This window comes from Gavia stellata, chromosome 2 (genome assembly GCF_030936135.1).
Source record: "Gavia stellata isolate bGavSte3 chromosome 2, bGavSte3.hap2, whole genome shotgun sequence".
Lineage (NCBI taxonomy): Eukaryota > Metazoa > Chordata > Aves > Gaviiformes > Gaviidae > Gavia > Gavia stellata.
This window is the reverse complement of record NC_082595.1, coordinates 21,317,428-21,336,606: the sequence shown is the minus strand read 5'-3', so window position 1 is coordinate 21,336,606 and position 19,179 is coordinate 21,317,428. Positions and strand designations below refer to the sequence as shown.

Here is a 19,179-nt window from a genome sequence, read left to right as displayed (position 1 = left end):
GAAAGTCACACATTACAGAAGCTGTGAATTCACTCATGCCTTGGGGAAATCATGAAGACTGTAGAAGTACTAGGAGATCATTATATATATATTTCTCGGAACTGATCCTTTTTCTGTGACTCAGACTAGTCTTCCATCTTGAATTGTATTCAAACACATATGTGAGCAAGGAGTCTATCTATCATCTCACTTGTAGTTCTGGTGTATAAATAAACTGGATGAGCTTGATGATCTTACAGGTCTTTTCCAACCTTAGTGATTCTGTGATCATTAGGATGAAAAAAAGATCAGAACAGATAGCTGTTTGTTTAAATAAGAACCAACAAGACTAACTCATCTTCTAGTCATATTCAGTAAACCATTTTTCTATGAATCCTCAAGAGCTTGGAGATTTCCACAGTATAACCTTTTCAGCAGTTACTTTTGGCCATGGCTGCTGCTTTTTGCTGTATGAAGCACAAGGAGGAGAAAAGCTTGGCTGGCCCCAAGCTCTTGATGGGTACCTTCAGAAGAGAAGTTCTGAATGTCACCTACAATAATTCTTGCCATGAAAGCTGAATTTCACATTCTCTTGGGTTAAAATGTGAAGCCAGCTACAAATTGATTCCTGCAAATTATACAAATGAATAAAATAGTAGTAACATCTTATTTATGTTTATTAATTTGCTTTAGGTGTCCTTACAGAAAAGCAACAAGACAATGTTTTATACTTGACTCTCACTATCAGCATAGCTCTGATACCTGAGAAAAAGTTTTGTAAATAAATGTTCAAAGGAAACTCCTTTAAAACTGGTTATTTCTGATTGCCTTGAATCTGTTACCCTACTGCAAATTATTAGCTAGGTTTTTTTTAAAATTGTAGTTTGAAAATAACTTTAGCTTCAAAAAAGAAAATTCTGGCCTCAAACACTCATTCAGAGACTGAAGCCCTACCCTTCCTGTTGGCATTTTTAAAATTGTAACTTAGAACTGCGACCTCTTACACAGTGAGGAACAGGAATCCCTTCCTTAAATAAATTCTATTCCAGAAATTCACAGCTGTTTTCCTGAGTCAAGACAAAGCATTAAATGTGAAAAGGAAGGGGCCAGTGCTGCTGCAGCTGGGCACCACCATGAAGGTGCCCTATGGCAGCAGCAACTTTCAATTTCATTGAAATACACAGAATGGCAACATGCAGCTGTTCTTTGCAAGGGCAGGTGTGGTGAGGGTATTTTAATGGGACTATTTCATTTTTTCCCAATTTTTTTTAGTTTAAATGATAAACTTTGCAAGTCCATGGACGATACTATGTATCTTACTCATAAACCCCTGTTAGGCCCTGCTACCCATCAAAGGTATTTCAGTAAGATTATATATTGCATATATATTGCAAGACAAATTAAGAAGACACCAAAAGAAAATCATTGTCAACTTTGCAATCCAAGGATTTTGGCTGATCTGACTCAACAGAGAAAATGTAAAGCCTTTCCCCTTTCATCTCTCCCTCTCACACCTTCTCTTTAGCTAGTATTTTTTTTAGAAATGTTTTTTCAAGACTGTGCTAGTAACCTGAAGCAAAGCAACACATCCTCCATGTTAGAAAGTCTGGAACACATTGACAACAACTAGCATTACAATGACAGACACAGAAAAACTTTACAAAGAAAATCACTGTACATCAGAATCTGATTTTCCTCTTCCTTCCCCAGAAGACATCAGCATGAGTTATAGTCACAAATTCTGTTTCACAACTGGAATCTGGAGATTTTAAGCTACACATTTTTATTGATGAAGAGAAGACTTGGTTGTAATCTTGTCATATAATCAGAGAAAATGATACCGCTAATTGCAATACGGGACAAAAGTGAACTATGACAGTGGCTTGCATTGCCAGTGACAGCAGAATTTAGCCTAGATGTACATGGATACTACGACACTGGAAAAGCAGTAATAGGTTTGAGTACAAAAAACTACATTATACAAAGAGAAATTGACAGAGAGAAAAGTAAACAGTTTCCAAATATGTGTGCTGTAAGCATAAGATGGTGGTGATATTGCATACACAAGAGTTAGTGAGGCCTGGCATCCGACTGATTTATGTCTCAGCTGACTGCAAGCTGCAACTGAAGCTTTTTCTGCTCACAGGGCATTTAATGGTTCCCCACTCCCACACCCCTCACCCCCTAAGGCTGAGTTCTCTGTTACATGATAATACAAAAGTTCTCATGCAGGAGACATAAACTGTAGCCGTTATATTTCTCTTCTCCTTATCTATCCAGCTTTTTCACAAACCTAGAAAAAACATAATAATCTTAGAGACAAGTTATGCCTCTGTTTAAGTTTGGCTGAATGTGGCCAATGGATTCTGAATGTATTAAATGAGGACAGTCAGTAAGACAAGACTGCATAGATCTGTTTTCCCTAGGAAATCAGGCTAGCAAGAACAGTAATACAGGGACTGGATAATTTCTTTCTGCTCCCTTATGTTAAATGCTCTGTTTATTTTCAATCATACCTAGGACTAAGTTGTTGGTATTATCCCATTATTGGGATTTGTTAATATATTTTTATGTATCATCATCATCCAATAGGCTGTAAAGTCTATTTATTTAGGCAGTGAGTCTGAACACTCTGTTATTAGTCCAAGCTTCTGGCAGGATTTTTTCCTGGAGGTTAAATGGCATCTTTCCAAATTGCACCTTGGCGGAGATTTTGGCTGTGCTTAGACCTGTGGGATTTCCCTCTTTTTATATTTCTAAGTAAGTCATTAAGCAACAATAAAATCTTTATAATATCTAATGTCTTGACTTTTCCAACAATTTTTCTAGTAGTATGATGATAACATAGTTTATAATGTCTTTTAAATTTTGCTCCCACGTGCTGCACTACCTTCCAACTTATGTATAACAATCTCAAGGCTTTACATAGTGACAACAGGTACTCTGTACATTCTGAGTGTGGGACCTTCCTACAGCAGGACAGTGTGTGTATTTTGATACCAGTCCTTACCGTAAACAGTATCAGAGAATATAGTAACTCCTATAGATTTTTTAAGCTTGTTTGCAAAGGTTGGAATAATGCAATAGTATCTAAGATTAACTGAAATATCTGTATACATGCTAAGGTGAGACAGTTTTGATTTATAGCAACTTTATAGCAAATGCAAAAAATAATTCTAGGGAACACAAGTAACAAAGAAAGAATTACATTTTCAATTCTAGGGTTCAAAAGCCAGCTGCTGACATAAGCTCCTCCTCCTCCTCCCCCAAGTGCCCCCTGTGCAAGTCTGAAGCAGTTACAAGATTCTGTGTTTGGAGTTTAAGTCTGAAGATACTTACAAATGTTTAAAATTAACTATTTCTGACAGCACTAAACCAGAAATGTACTCTATACTAAACTAATAAATAGGAAGCTTCCCTGCTATTAGGCCTATGCACTTCAATGCAGAGACAGAATATGGGGTTTGGAATATCTGAACACTCGGCCATTAAAGTAAACAGGGGACTCATTCAAAACTCAGTTCATTTGTCAACCTGACAGCAGCTGGAAGATTTCTGCATGCAAAATACAGGAGCATCTGGCTATCAAGAATATTTAAGACCTTACCTATTGATCTCTTTCATCTGCTTAAATTAATTCAAGATGTTAAGATGCCAAAAAATGGTGATTAAAGATCTCATGCGTATAAAACTCAAATCCCACTAAGTAATAAGGAGAGATGATACAAATACTACGAAACAAAACCAGCAGCAGAGTTCCCAAATAACTGATTGAAAACTTGGAAAGACCAGAAACCTGACTGCCAGAAATGGAGGACAGTATAGCTTATTAAAAAAGAGAGAGACACAGACAGAATACATTTTGTTACTTTGTAAAGAAGGACTTTAAGGAGAAAATAGTTGCAAGGAGAGATAAGGAACTAGAAGATGAGAAAATGTGTTTGTGATTCTACTACATGTTTAAAAACAAAGAGGTTGAGACACAGTATTCCTTAAAAGTATAAACTAGGTATAACTTCTCTAGTAAGGACCTATAGTCTCTGCAAAACTCAGGTTTCACATACTAAATCCCTGCAGCAGATTAATTTAAATTAGAAACTGGAGGGCTTCACAACATAAATCAACATGTACTGCTACACTAACTAGACGACTTAAAGATACAAGCCTTATCTTACCTTTATTTATCCATTTTTAAGAGCACAGGACAAAAATCAAGTCCCCAACACCTACTTCTATGCTATAGCTGAATTGTTTCTGGAAGCAAGGACACTACCTTTATACTGTACCTTTCTTCATTTTTTAGTACTAGCATAGAAATGTTATGGCTCGAAAATGAGATGTAAATAGAAATAGCTATTATTCTATGTCAGGAGCAAAGAGATGACATTAGAGGATAATCTGTTCACACTAGAAGCAGGACTAAATGAAGTCTTGACCTATACCACACTGTGATGCTATCAGAATCTGATAGTCTTAATGTCACCTCTGCAATCTAAATTTGGCTATTAAAAAATATACTTATCTTATACTTACCTATAGAAAAGAAGGAAAGCAACACACAATTGTTGATAACCTTTCTAAGTTTACAGAAAAGTAATAAAGCATTATTTTAGTAGATGAAACACCTAATGCCATTAAGACTGAATAATACGTAACTTTAAAAAACACCAATAAAAGAGCAGCAGCAATTTCCAATCAAAGCTGTAATTCTACCTAGTCTTTCCAAGGTCATGCAAGTGTCATTCCCACAATGAGACTTACTATTAATTTTGGGGTTCTGCCTGGGTGCAGAGTGGGGACTGACATAATGAAGTAAAAAAGGAGAGCAGAGGAAGAGGAAGAAAAGTTCTTTTTTTGTTGGGATTTTTGAGCAGCACTTGACTAAACACTTTGAATCACTTGTCTAAAATCATTAGACTAAAAAGTATTAAAGTATGATTAAGCAGCACTGCAAATGCAATACATAGTTCTAAACAACACACTTGCTTATTTATCAGATCACAACCATCTATGGAAAGATCTCATGTCCCTTTTCCTGACTACGCCTTCAACAGAGCAGACCAGTAAAGCTCTATACTGATGAAAGTTGTTTCTATGCCAGTACAGCTGCAAAGCATATTTCATAGCCACCAAATGTGAATGCAACCTTCTCCCATCAAGGTGGTTCAACGTTCAGAGAAAAACTTAAGGCGACAAAATCACAAGGAAGAAGCTTCATCAGGGAGGTCACGAAATCATTTAGGCAAAATTCCTACGCTCAGAAGACCACAAAAGTCTAAATGTGTGTGCTGAACATCCTGGATATCCTTTTTATAGCAACTTTTACAAATGGGAAGACTATCATGAACTCCCGTAAGGCTTCTCTTTTTTTGACTAAAACCATCCTAACTATTTCCTCATAGTCTAGTTCATAAAGAAAAGAGCAAAATTTGAGAAAGAAACCAGAGAGAAGTTGAGAATTATTGATTAACAGAAAAAATAAAGCTATGAAATTTAAGCAAAACCTTCTGGTTCCCTAGCTCTTTAGCCATTGTCGGGGGTGGGGGTGGGGGTGGGGGGGGAATAAACCAAACTACAAAACCACCTGTCCTTAAGGGTCAAGAAATCTTAACTGATTTGTTTCTGAGCATTCCGAGACCCTGTGATGTCACATTTACTTAATTTCATTGAGGAAATTTTAAGTTATCATACTTGATTTCTGTAATTAAAAAAATACTCATTAAAATGTAATGCATAAATGTATAGATGCATTTTCACCACTCCAAAAAGCTCTTGCTGAAAAAAAGAATTTATAAATGGGTTCTAAGAAGGATTATTTGACAGTATGGGAAAAACTTAGTTAAACAGTTAAAAGTTAAAATCGGCACTCAGCCTTAGAATTACTGCCAACTCCAGAGGAAAACTTGAATCAAATAACCTAAGCTTCAATTTCCTGGATAAGAAAAGGCAAATCATGAGAATATTAGCAAGACACAGGTAGCAGCAAAGACCCAAAATCTTTTCCTTGGAAGTTCTAAGAAAGGATGTTTTATTCAGGAGGGCACTATCACTATGCCTCTTTGGCCTGATCTCTCCTCATCTTGTGTGGGCTTATCAATTTTTAGAAGCAAATCCTGTAGGACTTTTGCCAGACATCAAGTCATATGCTCTTAGCCCAAGTGTGCTGACAAAAATTTCGCGGTAATACTAACATACACCTGAAAAGTCCTTGTGAAAAATGCAGTGAGTAACAATTCTAATGACTTTGTGGAAGGACAGATCACCCACTGTGTCACCAAGGTTATAGAAGACGATAAGCTTAAGAGGGGAAAAAAAAATAATCACAATTTCTGGAAAAAGGAAGTTTTGGGTTCCCCCCTGCCCCCAGCATAAATTTGGAAATCTTCCCTGAAAACACAATGTCTTAATCTACATCCAGAGAGATTAGAAAAACATATGGTTACTGAAGCATCTACTCTTTGTGTGCTGTTCCTGGTTCACTCGTTCTAGGACTGATCTATGGTGGCGAAAAAACACAGTATATGTACTGTTTCATCCCAGGCAGGATAGTTCTGAGCTGAGTGGAACTGAATACAAAGAATTCATGGCACTGGTTGATCATCTTATTTTAGAAAGGCTTTTCTTTCAGTGGCTGTTCACTTGCTTGTTTTATAAGGATTAGCATCTTTATTCTAAAGGATTTAGATGTTACGTATATAAAGGAAAGGTGTACACCAAAAAGTACAAAGCTGCACCTGGTGCTTATGTTACTATCCTCTTGTGTGTTGACACGGGAAGGACTACAGTTACAGCAAAGTCCCTTAGAGACACTAGACAGGATTTAATATTCCTTTTCCATTTGGAGGAGTGAATGCTCACTTCTAATACAGAAATAAATGACCTACTGCACCTGCAAAACAGTGCCTGTCTTCTTGAAGAAGGCAATCTCAAATGTAGATGTCTGTAAGAACAAAAACTTCAGTGGGAGGAGAAAACAAAAATGTGCAAACTGAAATTGCTACAAGGGAGAGACAGCAGTTCTTTCCCAGCAGGGATGTCAGTATGCAATGGGAATGAGTCATTTTGATGCAGCTCTGTGATTCAGACAATTCAAAGCCACTCTGGGATGTCAGACCACCAACATATTTTTGCTCTGTGTGAATCCATAAAAAGACAAAAAGTATTCTCCAGCTCCTAATAGGTTCCCACATCTCTAACAACTTTCTGACAAGCTTTTTTTCTTTTCTTTTTTTTTTTCCAAATTTTTTCCTGCAAATCTGGTTTTAGCCAACTTTTGATCCTTAGTAAAGTGATCATATTTGTTTCAGTCCACTCTTCCTCAGTAAAGCTAGAGGTACTACATAGCCAAATAGAACCTTAGGCAATTCAGACAAACATCCGAAAACCAAGACTCAAGACTAGATAAGGACCAAAAAAAAAAAACTGTTTTGCCTTTGATCATTATTTTATTCATACAGCAGAACAAGAAGAGGTCTTCCTCTGAGATGCAACATAAGTCTAAAGTAACTGCTTTTCTTTCAAGCGAACAGGTTGAGGACAGTATGAATGTTTTCCCTACTCTCAGGTTCAAAGTATGGTCACAATGCCCTGTAGTTTATTTTGTGGCAGAACATAAATTAACATGTAGACATGGACTAATCCCTTACTATTTCCTAATCTATTTTTATTAATAATTGCTACAATCAGCCGTTGAACAGAATAGATGTATAATAGATCAGCAGAGTTCAGGCATGCAACAAGATATAAAAAGTGATTTCTCATCATGTGCATTTCTAGTCTGCTCTCTAGTAATAACCCTACTAGAATGTTCCTTAACCTACAACAGCAAAAGAAGAAAGAAATTTCCCACAGCAACAAAAGTAAGGCATGATTCTGCTACTGAGAAGAACAGTTGGAAAACCTATAGGAACTTCGTTTCATCCTACTAGCCATAGGAAACCTGGAAGGGGTTTGGAATATAACAGATACCATTCACTTTACCATAGGATCTAAAAGATTGTACATAAGTTACACATGTCAATGAAAGTAAAATCCTGATCTTATCGATACCAAGAGTTTTGCCTGTGGAAAGTAAGAGATTGTGATAACACTAGCAGATTTCCTGATGTTTGTGGAGTCTAATGATTAACAACTGTGCAACATGAATGAAAAATCACGAGTGTATCACCGGTGCTGGCAGTACACAGAAAATTTGTGAGATTTGAAGAATCCTTTGGTCACCTTCAGGGACTGTAAAAGAATGGGTTGGTATCCTCCAACTCTCTGGAAGCCTGCTCAGAACATGTCAGAATTTCTCCTTCGGGCAGCCAGAAGAAGTAAAGAGCTCAGCAGAAGCAGTCAAGAAGGACAGGGAAATGAGTCATCCTAGTCCACTGATAATGATCTCATCAATCCTTCACTGTGTCAGATTATAAATATATAGTAAATATTGACAGGCGTTTTGAGGCAGGTTTTGAAAGAGAACATTTATCTTGGTTTTGTTCTTCCCAGGACAAATAATCCTCAAAGAAGCTAGTAGTTTCAAAGATTTAGGGATAAACTCATTATGGAGAATATGGAAATTCATTTTAGTGCAGATTTTAGGTTGCTAAAGGCCAGTCAGACCCACTGGTGTTTTAAGCATGAATATTCTCTCTTCGTCCACTTCCCTCCATTGCAATCTAGTTATTTATTTTTCTAGAATCTTTTTCTTTGCAACTTCTAACATTTGCAGTCAGTTTTGCCTACTTCAAACTTTGGAGGACCGACAGCATCCTCAGTGATGCTCCGTGTTAATCAAAATCACATTTGAAAATACTGTGAAACATTAACTTCTCATAAATATTGTGCAAGTGATTCTCTAGATTAAATTTACTCGAACAATTGAATTTCTGTCATTTCCAGACAATTCCAGAACTTGAGGCTTTCTCCTTAACACTTGGTCCTCACACACTCTTTATTCCTCTGTTGTTATAATTCTATCACACTGCAAAACTATGCTGAACTTTTACTTAAGCAAATTCGAACTGTGATGGCAAAAATGGAGATGGCAAAAAAGTACTTCTCTGACATACAGGGCACCACAGCTCCAATCACTAAATACCCCTTCATCCAAAACAGAGAAAAGAGTAGAAAACACAGGAAGAAACATTTTTGTGCCCTTGTGTAAAAAAAAGATAAATTGCACCTACTTTGCTTTGAAGTCCAAGCTAGGGAACATTCTCCAAATAGAAAACATCAAACTACATATTTATGTTATTTGTCAAAGCTGTAAACAACTGGAATTTTTTCAGAATAGTAGACTTCTCATCAGGCAGGATGTTCCCGTCTCTCATTGTAACTTACCACAGAGCATTTAAGCTAATACCACTATTAAAGTTAAATCTTCACACTAATTAGTTGGAAGAATCATATTGTAAGGTACATTGTAACATCTAAGAGTTTGGTGGCTGTTCTGTAGATCTAAAACAATTCTGAAATACAATTTGCATAAAATGCATTAATGCTTAATCACATAACAATTTAACTCATGTTTTTCAGAACCTGAGGCAGAAAGCTGAAGAGAACTGCTTATCATATTGTAAAAATAGTTACAAAAACATACCCAGTATTTTTCTGATTATTCAAATGGAATATTCTGTAATTAACACACACACATTCACACACACATCCCCTTTCATCCACAGTACTTACCAAATCTTACGTTACAGAATCATAGAGTCGTTTAGGTTGGAAAAGACCTTTAAGATCATCAAGTCCAACTGTTAACCTAACCCTGCCAAGTCCACCACTAAACCACATCCCTAAGCGCCTCATCCACACGTCTTTGAAATACTTCCAGGGATGGTGACTCAACCACCTCCCTCGGCAGCCTGTTCCAATGCCTGACAACCCCTTCAGTGAAGAAGTTTTTACGAATATCCAATCTAAATCTCCCCTGGTGCAACTTGAGGCCATTTCTTCTTGTCCTATCACTTGTCACTTGGGAGAAGAGAGCAACACCCACCTCTCTGCAACCCCCTTTCAGGTAATTGTAGAGAGCAATAAGGTCTCCCCTGAGTCACCTCCAGGCTAAACAACCCCAGCTCCCTCAGCCACTCCTCTTAAGACTTGTGCTCCAGACCCTTCACCAGCTTCATTGTCCTTCAACAGGGATGGTCAATGGTCCTTATTCTTTAAGTCATACACCAAACCTTACTGAGGTCAAAAGTCACAGAGATACCTCAGGCTTTGGAGGACCAACAGAAAAAGCAGCACTGTAAGTGATTTTCAAGCACAACTGGAATTGACTACCCAAGAGCTTCACTGTTGCCTGGTGAAAGATGATATGCTAGGAATTCAACTAGGTTTTCAGAATATGAAAATTGTCACCCCTTCATCGTTTACTGCCTGTCATAATCAGTGTTTCTGATTAACCTACCAGTCTCATGCCAGCAGAGTCTCACAGTGATGACACAGTAGAAGCACGGTAGCCACCCTGAACTGGTTGTGACACACATGCAGACCAAGAACGAGAACTATGCATTCTTTTGTTAAAATGTGAGGTAATCTCAAAAACACATTTCTGCTTACAGGTGACCACGCACTTTTCACTCTCTGTGTTCAAAAATATTGAGTGCACAAAAGAGATGAAAGTTATCATATAGTTTTAATGCAAGATGCTATCTGTTCCAGCTAAAATTTGTTTGATGTAGTGTGATAGGAACCAATTTTCTTCAGCTTTCTTTCTCCAGACCAACAAAGAGAATCCAATGAATGAAAACCCTTTAATACATTAAAAAAAGAAATCTCATTTTAAATCCCTCTCTCTCTTTTTGAAGCTAGCAAAGAAAGACAGGCAATGTTGCTGTATAAAAAACCTAAGACGTTATGAGATTCTGTGTGAGCTCATTTGAGAAGGCATTAAACCCTTTGCAAACTCAGGCATGATATGACATGCTTATTTAATGGAAGAGTAATTTCTGAATTGTCTTTGGTTGAACAGTAAATTGAATTATTTTCACATAAGCTTTGGTTTCTTTGTCTGGAAACTCACAGATCTTACGTAGTTGAGGCAGAGCAAATTTCTGCTAATTAACCAGGAAAGATTTACTTAGTTTATAAAAGTTCAGATGAGGTATGTTCTGATGTGACAGAAAGGAGAAGAAAGAAGGAACAGAGAAACATTTGCTAAATGAACAGCAAATATATATTCATGGACATCAGGAAAGGCAATAGTAAATGAATGGCTAAATTTAAGAAAAACTAACCTATTAAGAGTGGGAAGACTGCACCTCAGATCTTACAATTTTGTTTTACAGACAGAGTATATATTTACTCGAGACCTACTTCATCTTTGTCTAATTATTTACTGATCTTGGGTACCATACAAAAAGAGATACAGTAATTTTAGTATATAATATTTTCTAAATGATCAATGAAAATTAATGTCAGCGCTTTTAGGAGAGTCACCAAAATATCAGAGGAGAGCTGTCCAGGGCTGTTTGGAACTGGCCATGTTCTTTGTTGTACATTCTCTTTGAATCACTCTTTCTTTTCTTGTTGTGCAGTGGTCTACACTGCCTCTCCCTGTTATTGCTTTATAAAGTTGTTGGTAAGAGAAGAATTTCCTAACCACTATTATTTTAGCACATTAGAAGCGTAGCTTCTCTACCTCCACCTCACTGACTGAGCAGTGGTTGTGTTATTCAGGGTGTGGGGGAAGCAAGAGCATAAGATGGCGAACTGGTCAGACCCGAGAGAACCAATGGATACGATGCTTGTTGATGAATGTAGTGAAGCAACTATATGTCAAGTATCACATCAGTCCCTGTCATTGAGATATACTACTAGTAGGTTGTAATAGCTGTGTAATAATTTTCATTGTTTTGCCTTTGTCACCTCAAGACTGTAAGTCTACATTTATTTTTAAATTGCAAATGTAACCAGAAAAACTGTAGGTATGCTGGAAAGTTTCTGAGGGACCACCTCTCTCCTTACAATCAGGGCCTGTGCATTAACTCAGCAAAACTGAAGAATATAGTTTAAACATTTACCTGATGTCTTTTGGGGGCCACTAAGCTTCCAACAAGCTTTAAGCATGTGTCTGATGCTGTAACTCAAGATGATGTAACCTTAAATATGATGATTCACAAAGAATAACTGGTTACTGGGATATAGCTTGACTGAACTAACAGCCAAAGTAAGAAAAGCTGATAGAATTCCCCAATACAAGCCTTGCAGCTCCCCTCCTCTCACCAGATACATCAAATATTCTCTTTAGAATTGCAGAAGTTTGATTACACAATCTTGCAAGTTTTCATCCTGCTATACCAATGAGAGGGTTTTCTCCTCAACAATTCCTCCCCTTTCCCCACTCCTCATATAGCAAATCAACTATTGTTCAAAAATGGCATACAATACAACTGCTTCTTTCTTCAGCAGTACCAGAGACCTGGCACGTGGAATTGAGGAAGAATTTAAAATTCATGTAACAGCAGCTTTTACAAACAGCAGCTCATTGTTAAAGATGTCATAATTGGTTTTTTTTGATAGTCCACAATGAGATCACCTGTTTCAAAAGGCTTTAGGAAAAAAACCCTGCAACAGAAGATAAATACTGCATCAAAACAGCAGCACAGATTATCTTGCAAGGTGACATTAAACATGCTAGTTCAGATACCACAGTAGCACAACACTTCATACAGATAATTTTCTAACACTCTTGGAACAAAGTTAAAGATGAAGGTTATCCTCTGAACACTCTTGTATCGAAGGGTTTGATTATCTACTTCCTGCTACGCTAAAATCTTGAATCTGCACTACACAGTATTGCAAAAGGCTTGCTTCCCTTTGAGCCAACTGGCAGAAGCAATCCCAAAAGGCAAACAAAACCTGTTAACTATTCTTTGAGAAGTATATGTATATTCTTCAAATCACTTAGGGAAGCAAGCTTAAACAGCAGACATCAGTAAGTCTGTGGCAAATAGCAACTGATAAACAATGAAAAACATCTTTCACATCAGCAGTAACAATCAGTCCACCGTCAGTCAGGAGTGCACTAATTCCTGCTGGTCATACTCCTGCCTAGGTACATGCTATAGTTTCTAGGTGCCTCCAGAACTGAATTGTAAGGGTAAAAAACCCACACATAGGGGGAACTGGCAGAGGTGAGAAAGAAAGCAAAATACTCCTTGCTTTTCTTAAGTAATTATAGTTACCAACTATTCATTCCCAGAAAATTTTACTTTACCAGTTTTGCCTGAAAATAAAAAGCAGAAAATCTCACAACAGGAATTTTTATTTTAATATTATTGATAGACCTTTAATGTCTTTTTCATTTATTTACTAAATTCTTAGTTGTATTTTGACAGATATTCTGAATTCTCTGAAGAAAAAAAAAACAGGTGGTAGTAAAACAGAGTGTTATTTTACATTTAGTTAGACCTCACTTAAGTGCAGATCTATTACTTGGAAGGTAAAGAAATTTGTTACTGTGTAAGTTACTTTTAAACACAAAGAATTAGCCTAACTCCTGACTATTATATTTTTCATACAGAATCACAATTCTATTGCTACACACACGAAGAGTAAGCAAGTAAAATCATTTTGATTTCAGACATTCTACTTTTTAACAGTGAATTTAATAAAATAAACTTCATGGCTTTCATGATTTTTCTAACACAGCACATGGAAACTGAATTATTTACTAGGACCTAAGAATTTCTGTAGCACACTACTTCCAGGATGAACATTCACTTTTGGTTCACAGTTCCTGGAACTGACAGCAAGTCGATGGCTATCTATTAACTATATAAATTTCTATCAGTTTTCTTGTCAAAACTGACATAAATAGAATGGATTGTTTCAGGTCAGAAAATAAGTTGAAAAGAAACATTTTTATTTAACTGCATTTTGGTCTCATAAATCTGATTTAAATTAAATTTGAAATTAACAGCCTGTATATTAAAGCCCAAGCAGGCAATAACCTATGACAGTCATCTAAATAAAAAGCTGCATTAAGTCTTCCTCAGCTTTTAATGATTATGTTAGATAGGGAAGCATGATGACAGACTTTTCATTTTGAAGACCAACAAAATAAGATTGAGAAATACTCTATTTCATGATACTACACACTGCACCTAATAGCAAAATGAATTACAACCTTTACACTACAGTCATCTTCAGAACACATCTTTCCATATCAAGAATTTGCCCCCTGCTGTGATGGCCTTCTGGTTTCTGACTTGATTACCTTCAAGTTTCATTGGCAACTCTGAGAGAGTATTTTTATTGTTTCAACTGTTTCATTCAATTTTCAATAAGCAGGAGGGCATGGCCTTTTTACTGCTCTTCTGATGTACATGCACACGATGGAAGTAAAGAGCTCAGAAACAATGGGGTAGAATTACGTTCCTATAGGTATCCGGACAGGTGCTGAAATAAATACAGGAACAGACCAAAGCACGGTCCTCACCTCCTCTTAAATCTTACTAAGCCAATTCAACCGCACGTCTGTGCCCAAACCACCTTTAGGCATACAGGTACCCAGACCATACTACCTATCCAAAAGAAATCCTGCCTGGTTACTAATCATAATTAATGTTTTCTCTCTTACCTACTTTAAATCTTAAACACTATCATTTGTCTCACCTATACAGCCGAAAAATTGGTTTTACAGGTTCTAACTTCCCGATCCTATGCAAAAGTCGCCTGAGAGAAAACAGGACCAACGCATCACCCACTACAAGAACGAAGCTCGTACGGACAGACACACGGAAGCTCCCCACAAACGAGCCGGCCGAGGTGCCCCTGCCACCTCCCCCACGGCAACACGGAGCCCGCCCCCGCTGCGAGGCCCTGCCCCAACGGCGGCCCGGCTCGGCCCGGCCCACCTCCCCCTCAGGGCGGGGCGCCTCAGCCAGCACCTGCCCTCCCGCGGGGATCTCACAGAGGCTTCTCCACACGGAAACGCACAGGCAAAGGCCATGTACGTACGGACACGTACGCGTGCCTACGCTTGCGCACGCCTGCCTCACAAGCTATTGCTTCGGGGTCAGCGTCAGCTCCCGCGGGGGCAGGGAAACACCCCGGCCCGGCCCGCCCCGCCCCGCCTCCCGCCGCGCCGCTGCCGGCAACGACCCCGCGAAGTCGCGGCACCTGGCGGGGGCGGGGCGGAGAGCTCCCACGCACACACCCCGCCCCATCCCCCGCCCTGCGCACGTGGGTCTCGTGCTGAGGCACGCGGCTTCCGGCTACGCCGGAGGCGCGCTCCCTCACCCTCGTTCCAGCTCCCCCCGCCTCCGCGGCGCGCACGCGCCCCCTCCCGCCGGCCCCGCTCTGGTAGGGGCGCGCGCGCGCGGGGCTGTGCAGTCGGGCTGCTGCCGCGCCTGCGCCGTGCCGCGTCTTCCCGGCGTGCTCGGCGACGGAGTCATGGCGGCTGCCTGCGGCCGGTTCCTGCACATGGGTTGAGGGGACGCCGGCAGCGCCTGTCAGCGCAGGGGTCGCGAGCGGCGGGCGAGCGAGCGAGGCGGCAGTGGTGGGGAGCGGAGCGGGGGTAGCGGGGCCATGCTGGCCCTGGAGCGCGCCCTGCTGAGGGGCTTCCTTAGCGCGGCGGAGTCCCTGGAGTGGAAGCAGGGCGAAGTCGCGGCGGCAGGTGAGAGGAGGTCCCGGCCCGGCCTGGGGAAGGTGCCCGGCCGTTGTTGTGGGTATCCGGAGCCAGTAATGTCTCCGCCAGCCCTAGGCCGAGCCGGGGCCGCGGCTGGCGGCTCCCTCCACCCGTGCCCCCTCCGGGGGCGGTCGTGTCCCCCCCTCCCGCCCTTTCTGCCCCTTGCCGGGCTCCGGGGCGTTCCTGCCGGCGCCGCGCGGCGCGGGAGGCCCGTGGGGCTCGTCAGCCTGGAGGAGCGCGAGCGGCACTGCCGGCCCGGCTGAGGCGAGAGGTGCGGCCGCCGTGCCGGGGCTCTCAGTTTCTCGGCCGCTACCTGCCGGTCCGACTGGGCTTCAGGTGGAGAGGCTGCGGCTGCAGCAGTCGCTGCCCTGCGCCGGGCGGCCGGCAGACGCCCCGCCGCCCACTTCACCTCGGCACTCTGGAGGCTTTTAATCACGGTGCTTCCTTCGACTGCCTCGTGACCCACGAGTGAAGGACTGCCTGTCTGTTTGAATTTGGCAGTGATGTGAAAGTTGCTCTTGTAGAAAACATGAGGCGAGAAAGTCTGGCATGAACTACCTGTTCTATATTTTATTAGTTATTCAGTCGCGGTTACTTGAGGGAACAACGGAAAGTAGTCTCTTGAGGGGACTTGATTAGGTTGTTACTGACCCAGCTTTCCTGCCGGGGAATGCAGCGGCTTTTAAAATGTAACATTTCTTATGAAAAGGTACTTCCATATTTCAGACAGGCTAGAAATACAGTTGCACTCAAGTCATGTGCCATGCTGTTTAAAACATTTAGAGGTTGTAGCATATTGAAAGACTCATTTATCCTTACCCAAGCACTTAATGAGCTAGTCAGCTCTATTTCATTATGTTACTTCTTATTTAACCTTAATCATTGTACTGTCTAGGAATGTTAGGTGATGTGACTGACATCTGTGAGATCTGTCTTATCATTTCACTGAGAGTTGTGTATGCTGTTTGTGGTGTGTTTTGTTTTGTTTTAGTTTTGGTTTGGTTTTACTTAAGTAGTGTGCTGCTGTAAGATGTGGGGAAGACTGTTGTTGAAGAAAGGTATCTTGTGGTAGAGATAGCAAATGGTGGGATTTGTGATCATTCTTAGTCGTCACTTACATGGGCCCTTCCTGTTGATGATCCTGAAACTAAATTTAAAGACTGTGTCCTTGAATTTGTATGGTGTCTTAAAGAAGCCAAACACAGAATCAAAAGCAGATTTTATGTGCTCACAGTTATGTTACAGAGTTACCAGAAAGAGAAAACCTCAATATTCTTCATTAGTGTCCTCACAGCCAATAGTTATTCTACAAGCTACAGCATTGCCTCTCTGGGCAACTATAATGCAATATAAAGAAGTTGTCATCTGGTGAAAGGAAGTCTCCCCAAAGGATAGACTGGAAAAAGTTTCTCATTACATCTGTTCTCTGTGAGAGTATGATGTCAGCATGGCTGCAGAGCCATTACTATTCTTTTGCATATGCCTTTCCAGGTACAGCTTAAATTGTTAAATCATCTAGCACAAATGATCTGTTACATAATCTGTTACTTGATGGGCATGGAGCTGTGTGGTGTTGGGTGGGTTGGTTTTTGGTTTGTTGTTGTTGTGTGGTGTGGGTTTTTTGTTTTTTTTTTGTTTGTTTTTTTGTTTTTGGGGTTTTTTTTTTTTTTTTTTGGTTGGACTTGATGATCTTACAGCTCTTTTCCAACCTTAGTGATTCTGTGATTCTGTGATTGTTGTAAAGAACAAAAGTAAATTGTGGTTGACAGCCTGGCCCAGATTGATTAGAATGAATGTGTATCTATCACCCATTCTTACCAAGTCATCCATTGCTGCTGTTGAAATTGGTTCTGCGCTTGGTCTTACCATATGTCTGAGATTTAGAATACTTTTTCTAGCTGGATGAGCTTGGGGCTGGTCAGATGTTGCTTTTGTGGATCTATACCTGTGCTAGCATTAAATTGGCTAACGAGTACATGGGAGCTGCAATCCCCAGCTGGAATCACAGATTAATATTAAGGCACCTATTCTATGCAGACCTCTGCATTTCCTCAGCTGCACCATTAACAGTATCTGCATCAGCTAGTTTAAAACTGGTTGGTACATCTATGTGAGTTACAGCCACAGCTGCAGTGTAGACAGTGATTTTGCTCAAGAATAGTTGTTCTAGTGAAGTTGTTCTAACAGCTGTTGGATTGATTGCACTGTAGCATATCTGAAGAAAAAAGGGAAGATACCTTCTGTGAACAAAGCTTCTTAGGAATTAATTGTACAGTGCTTCATGACTTCATTTGTCTTGAAAGGCTTCAGTGGAGAACCATGGATCCAAATCCACCTTAGTAGTTACTCCTAAGAATCTGACTCCATATGCAGACTTCTCATTGAGATAGTAAACTTACAATAGGAAAATAATTATTTTAGAAAGATAAAATCATGTTGCCCAGTCTTTGTGAATATTCTAAGCATTTAAAGGAAGGACTGAGTAGTTTCTACAGCTTTATATGAGAATTTATTCACTGAACTCTTGCAAGTAGTGAACCATTTTTATTTGTCGTGTTTTCCCTAAGAGGGTTCTCTAGTCTGTGAAATTATTGTCTGATCTATAGGATTTTACTGTTACACACTCATGTAAAATTTTTTGGAGGATGAAAACCCTCTTGTAATAATTGAAGTTGTCTTCAATAACTGTAGTGTACATACTTGAAAGGCCATCCTTGTATTTCCCCTGAAATTTCAGCACAAGTTTGTGATTTACATTCATCTGGCAGTTTGTATTTCACTGGAACATTAATATGAGTTCTGTAAAATTTCTTTTTAATAAAGTGACGTCTGCTACTGCTGTTTAAATGCAACTGCACTTTTCCTGCAACGTAAATGAACATGCATTCTGTGAAAGGGAAGCGGTGTATGTCTTGAATTGAATAGCTCTTGTAAGACAAAGTTGTTTCAAAGTTGACACTGATTTATTTTTTTCTCTTTTTTCCTTTTTTCTTTTCTTTTTTTTTTCTTCAGAAAGCGGATCATTATTGCAGTTGCTTTTTGATGGGAAATACGAGGCAATATTTTCAAATTCAGCCATCCGGAATGTTTTCAGTGCATCTTCTGTGACAGAAGAGAATATTGACAGTTACTTGGAGAAACAGATTCTAGCATACCTGGACTGTTCTGCAGAAGTTGATAACATGGAAAGGTGGAAATAATTATTTATTATATGAAGACTAATAGAGGCCATGTTTGATTTTTACAAAAGGCGTTTTTTTATTTTATAGTATGTGGCATAAGGCCTCCAAAATTCTTGTTCTGAGAGAAAAAGAGAAAACAGTTTTCTTGGGTTGTTCCTCCCACTCCCCTGGGGCATCTATTCATTATCATTGTTTCTTTCACTGGATACTATTGTGACATGATGGTTTGTTGAAAACACTATCTTTATTTACAGTGATTACCTCTGAAGGTGCTGGTATAAAGAAGCCATCAAATGTAAATTCATGTTTCCATTTAACAGTTTTCTCTCTGAAACGTTGCATCACGTTTATGTGACTACTTGAAGTACCACGTAATGTTGCTGTCCAAGCAAT

At 39.7% G+C, this 19,179-nt stretch overlaps 1 protein-coding gene across 1 annotated transcript in view; it reads left to right on the top strand.

Moving 5' to 3' along the window:
- Positions 1 to 15,504: 15,504 nt before the first annotated feature.
- Positions 15,505 to 19,179, top strand: part of TTC27 (tetratricopeptide repeat domain 27) — a 133,521-nt gene continuing 129,846 nt past the window's right edge. The window contains exons 1-2 of the mRNA XM_059834758.1: positions 15,505 to 15,592; positions 18,617 to 18,794. Of these exons, the coding sequence (XP_059690741.1) occupies positions 15,505 to 15,592; positions 18,617 to 18,794 (266 nt within the window). The remainder of the gene's footprint in view (positions 15,593 to 18,616; positions 18,795 to 19,179) is intronic.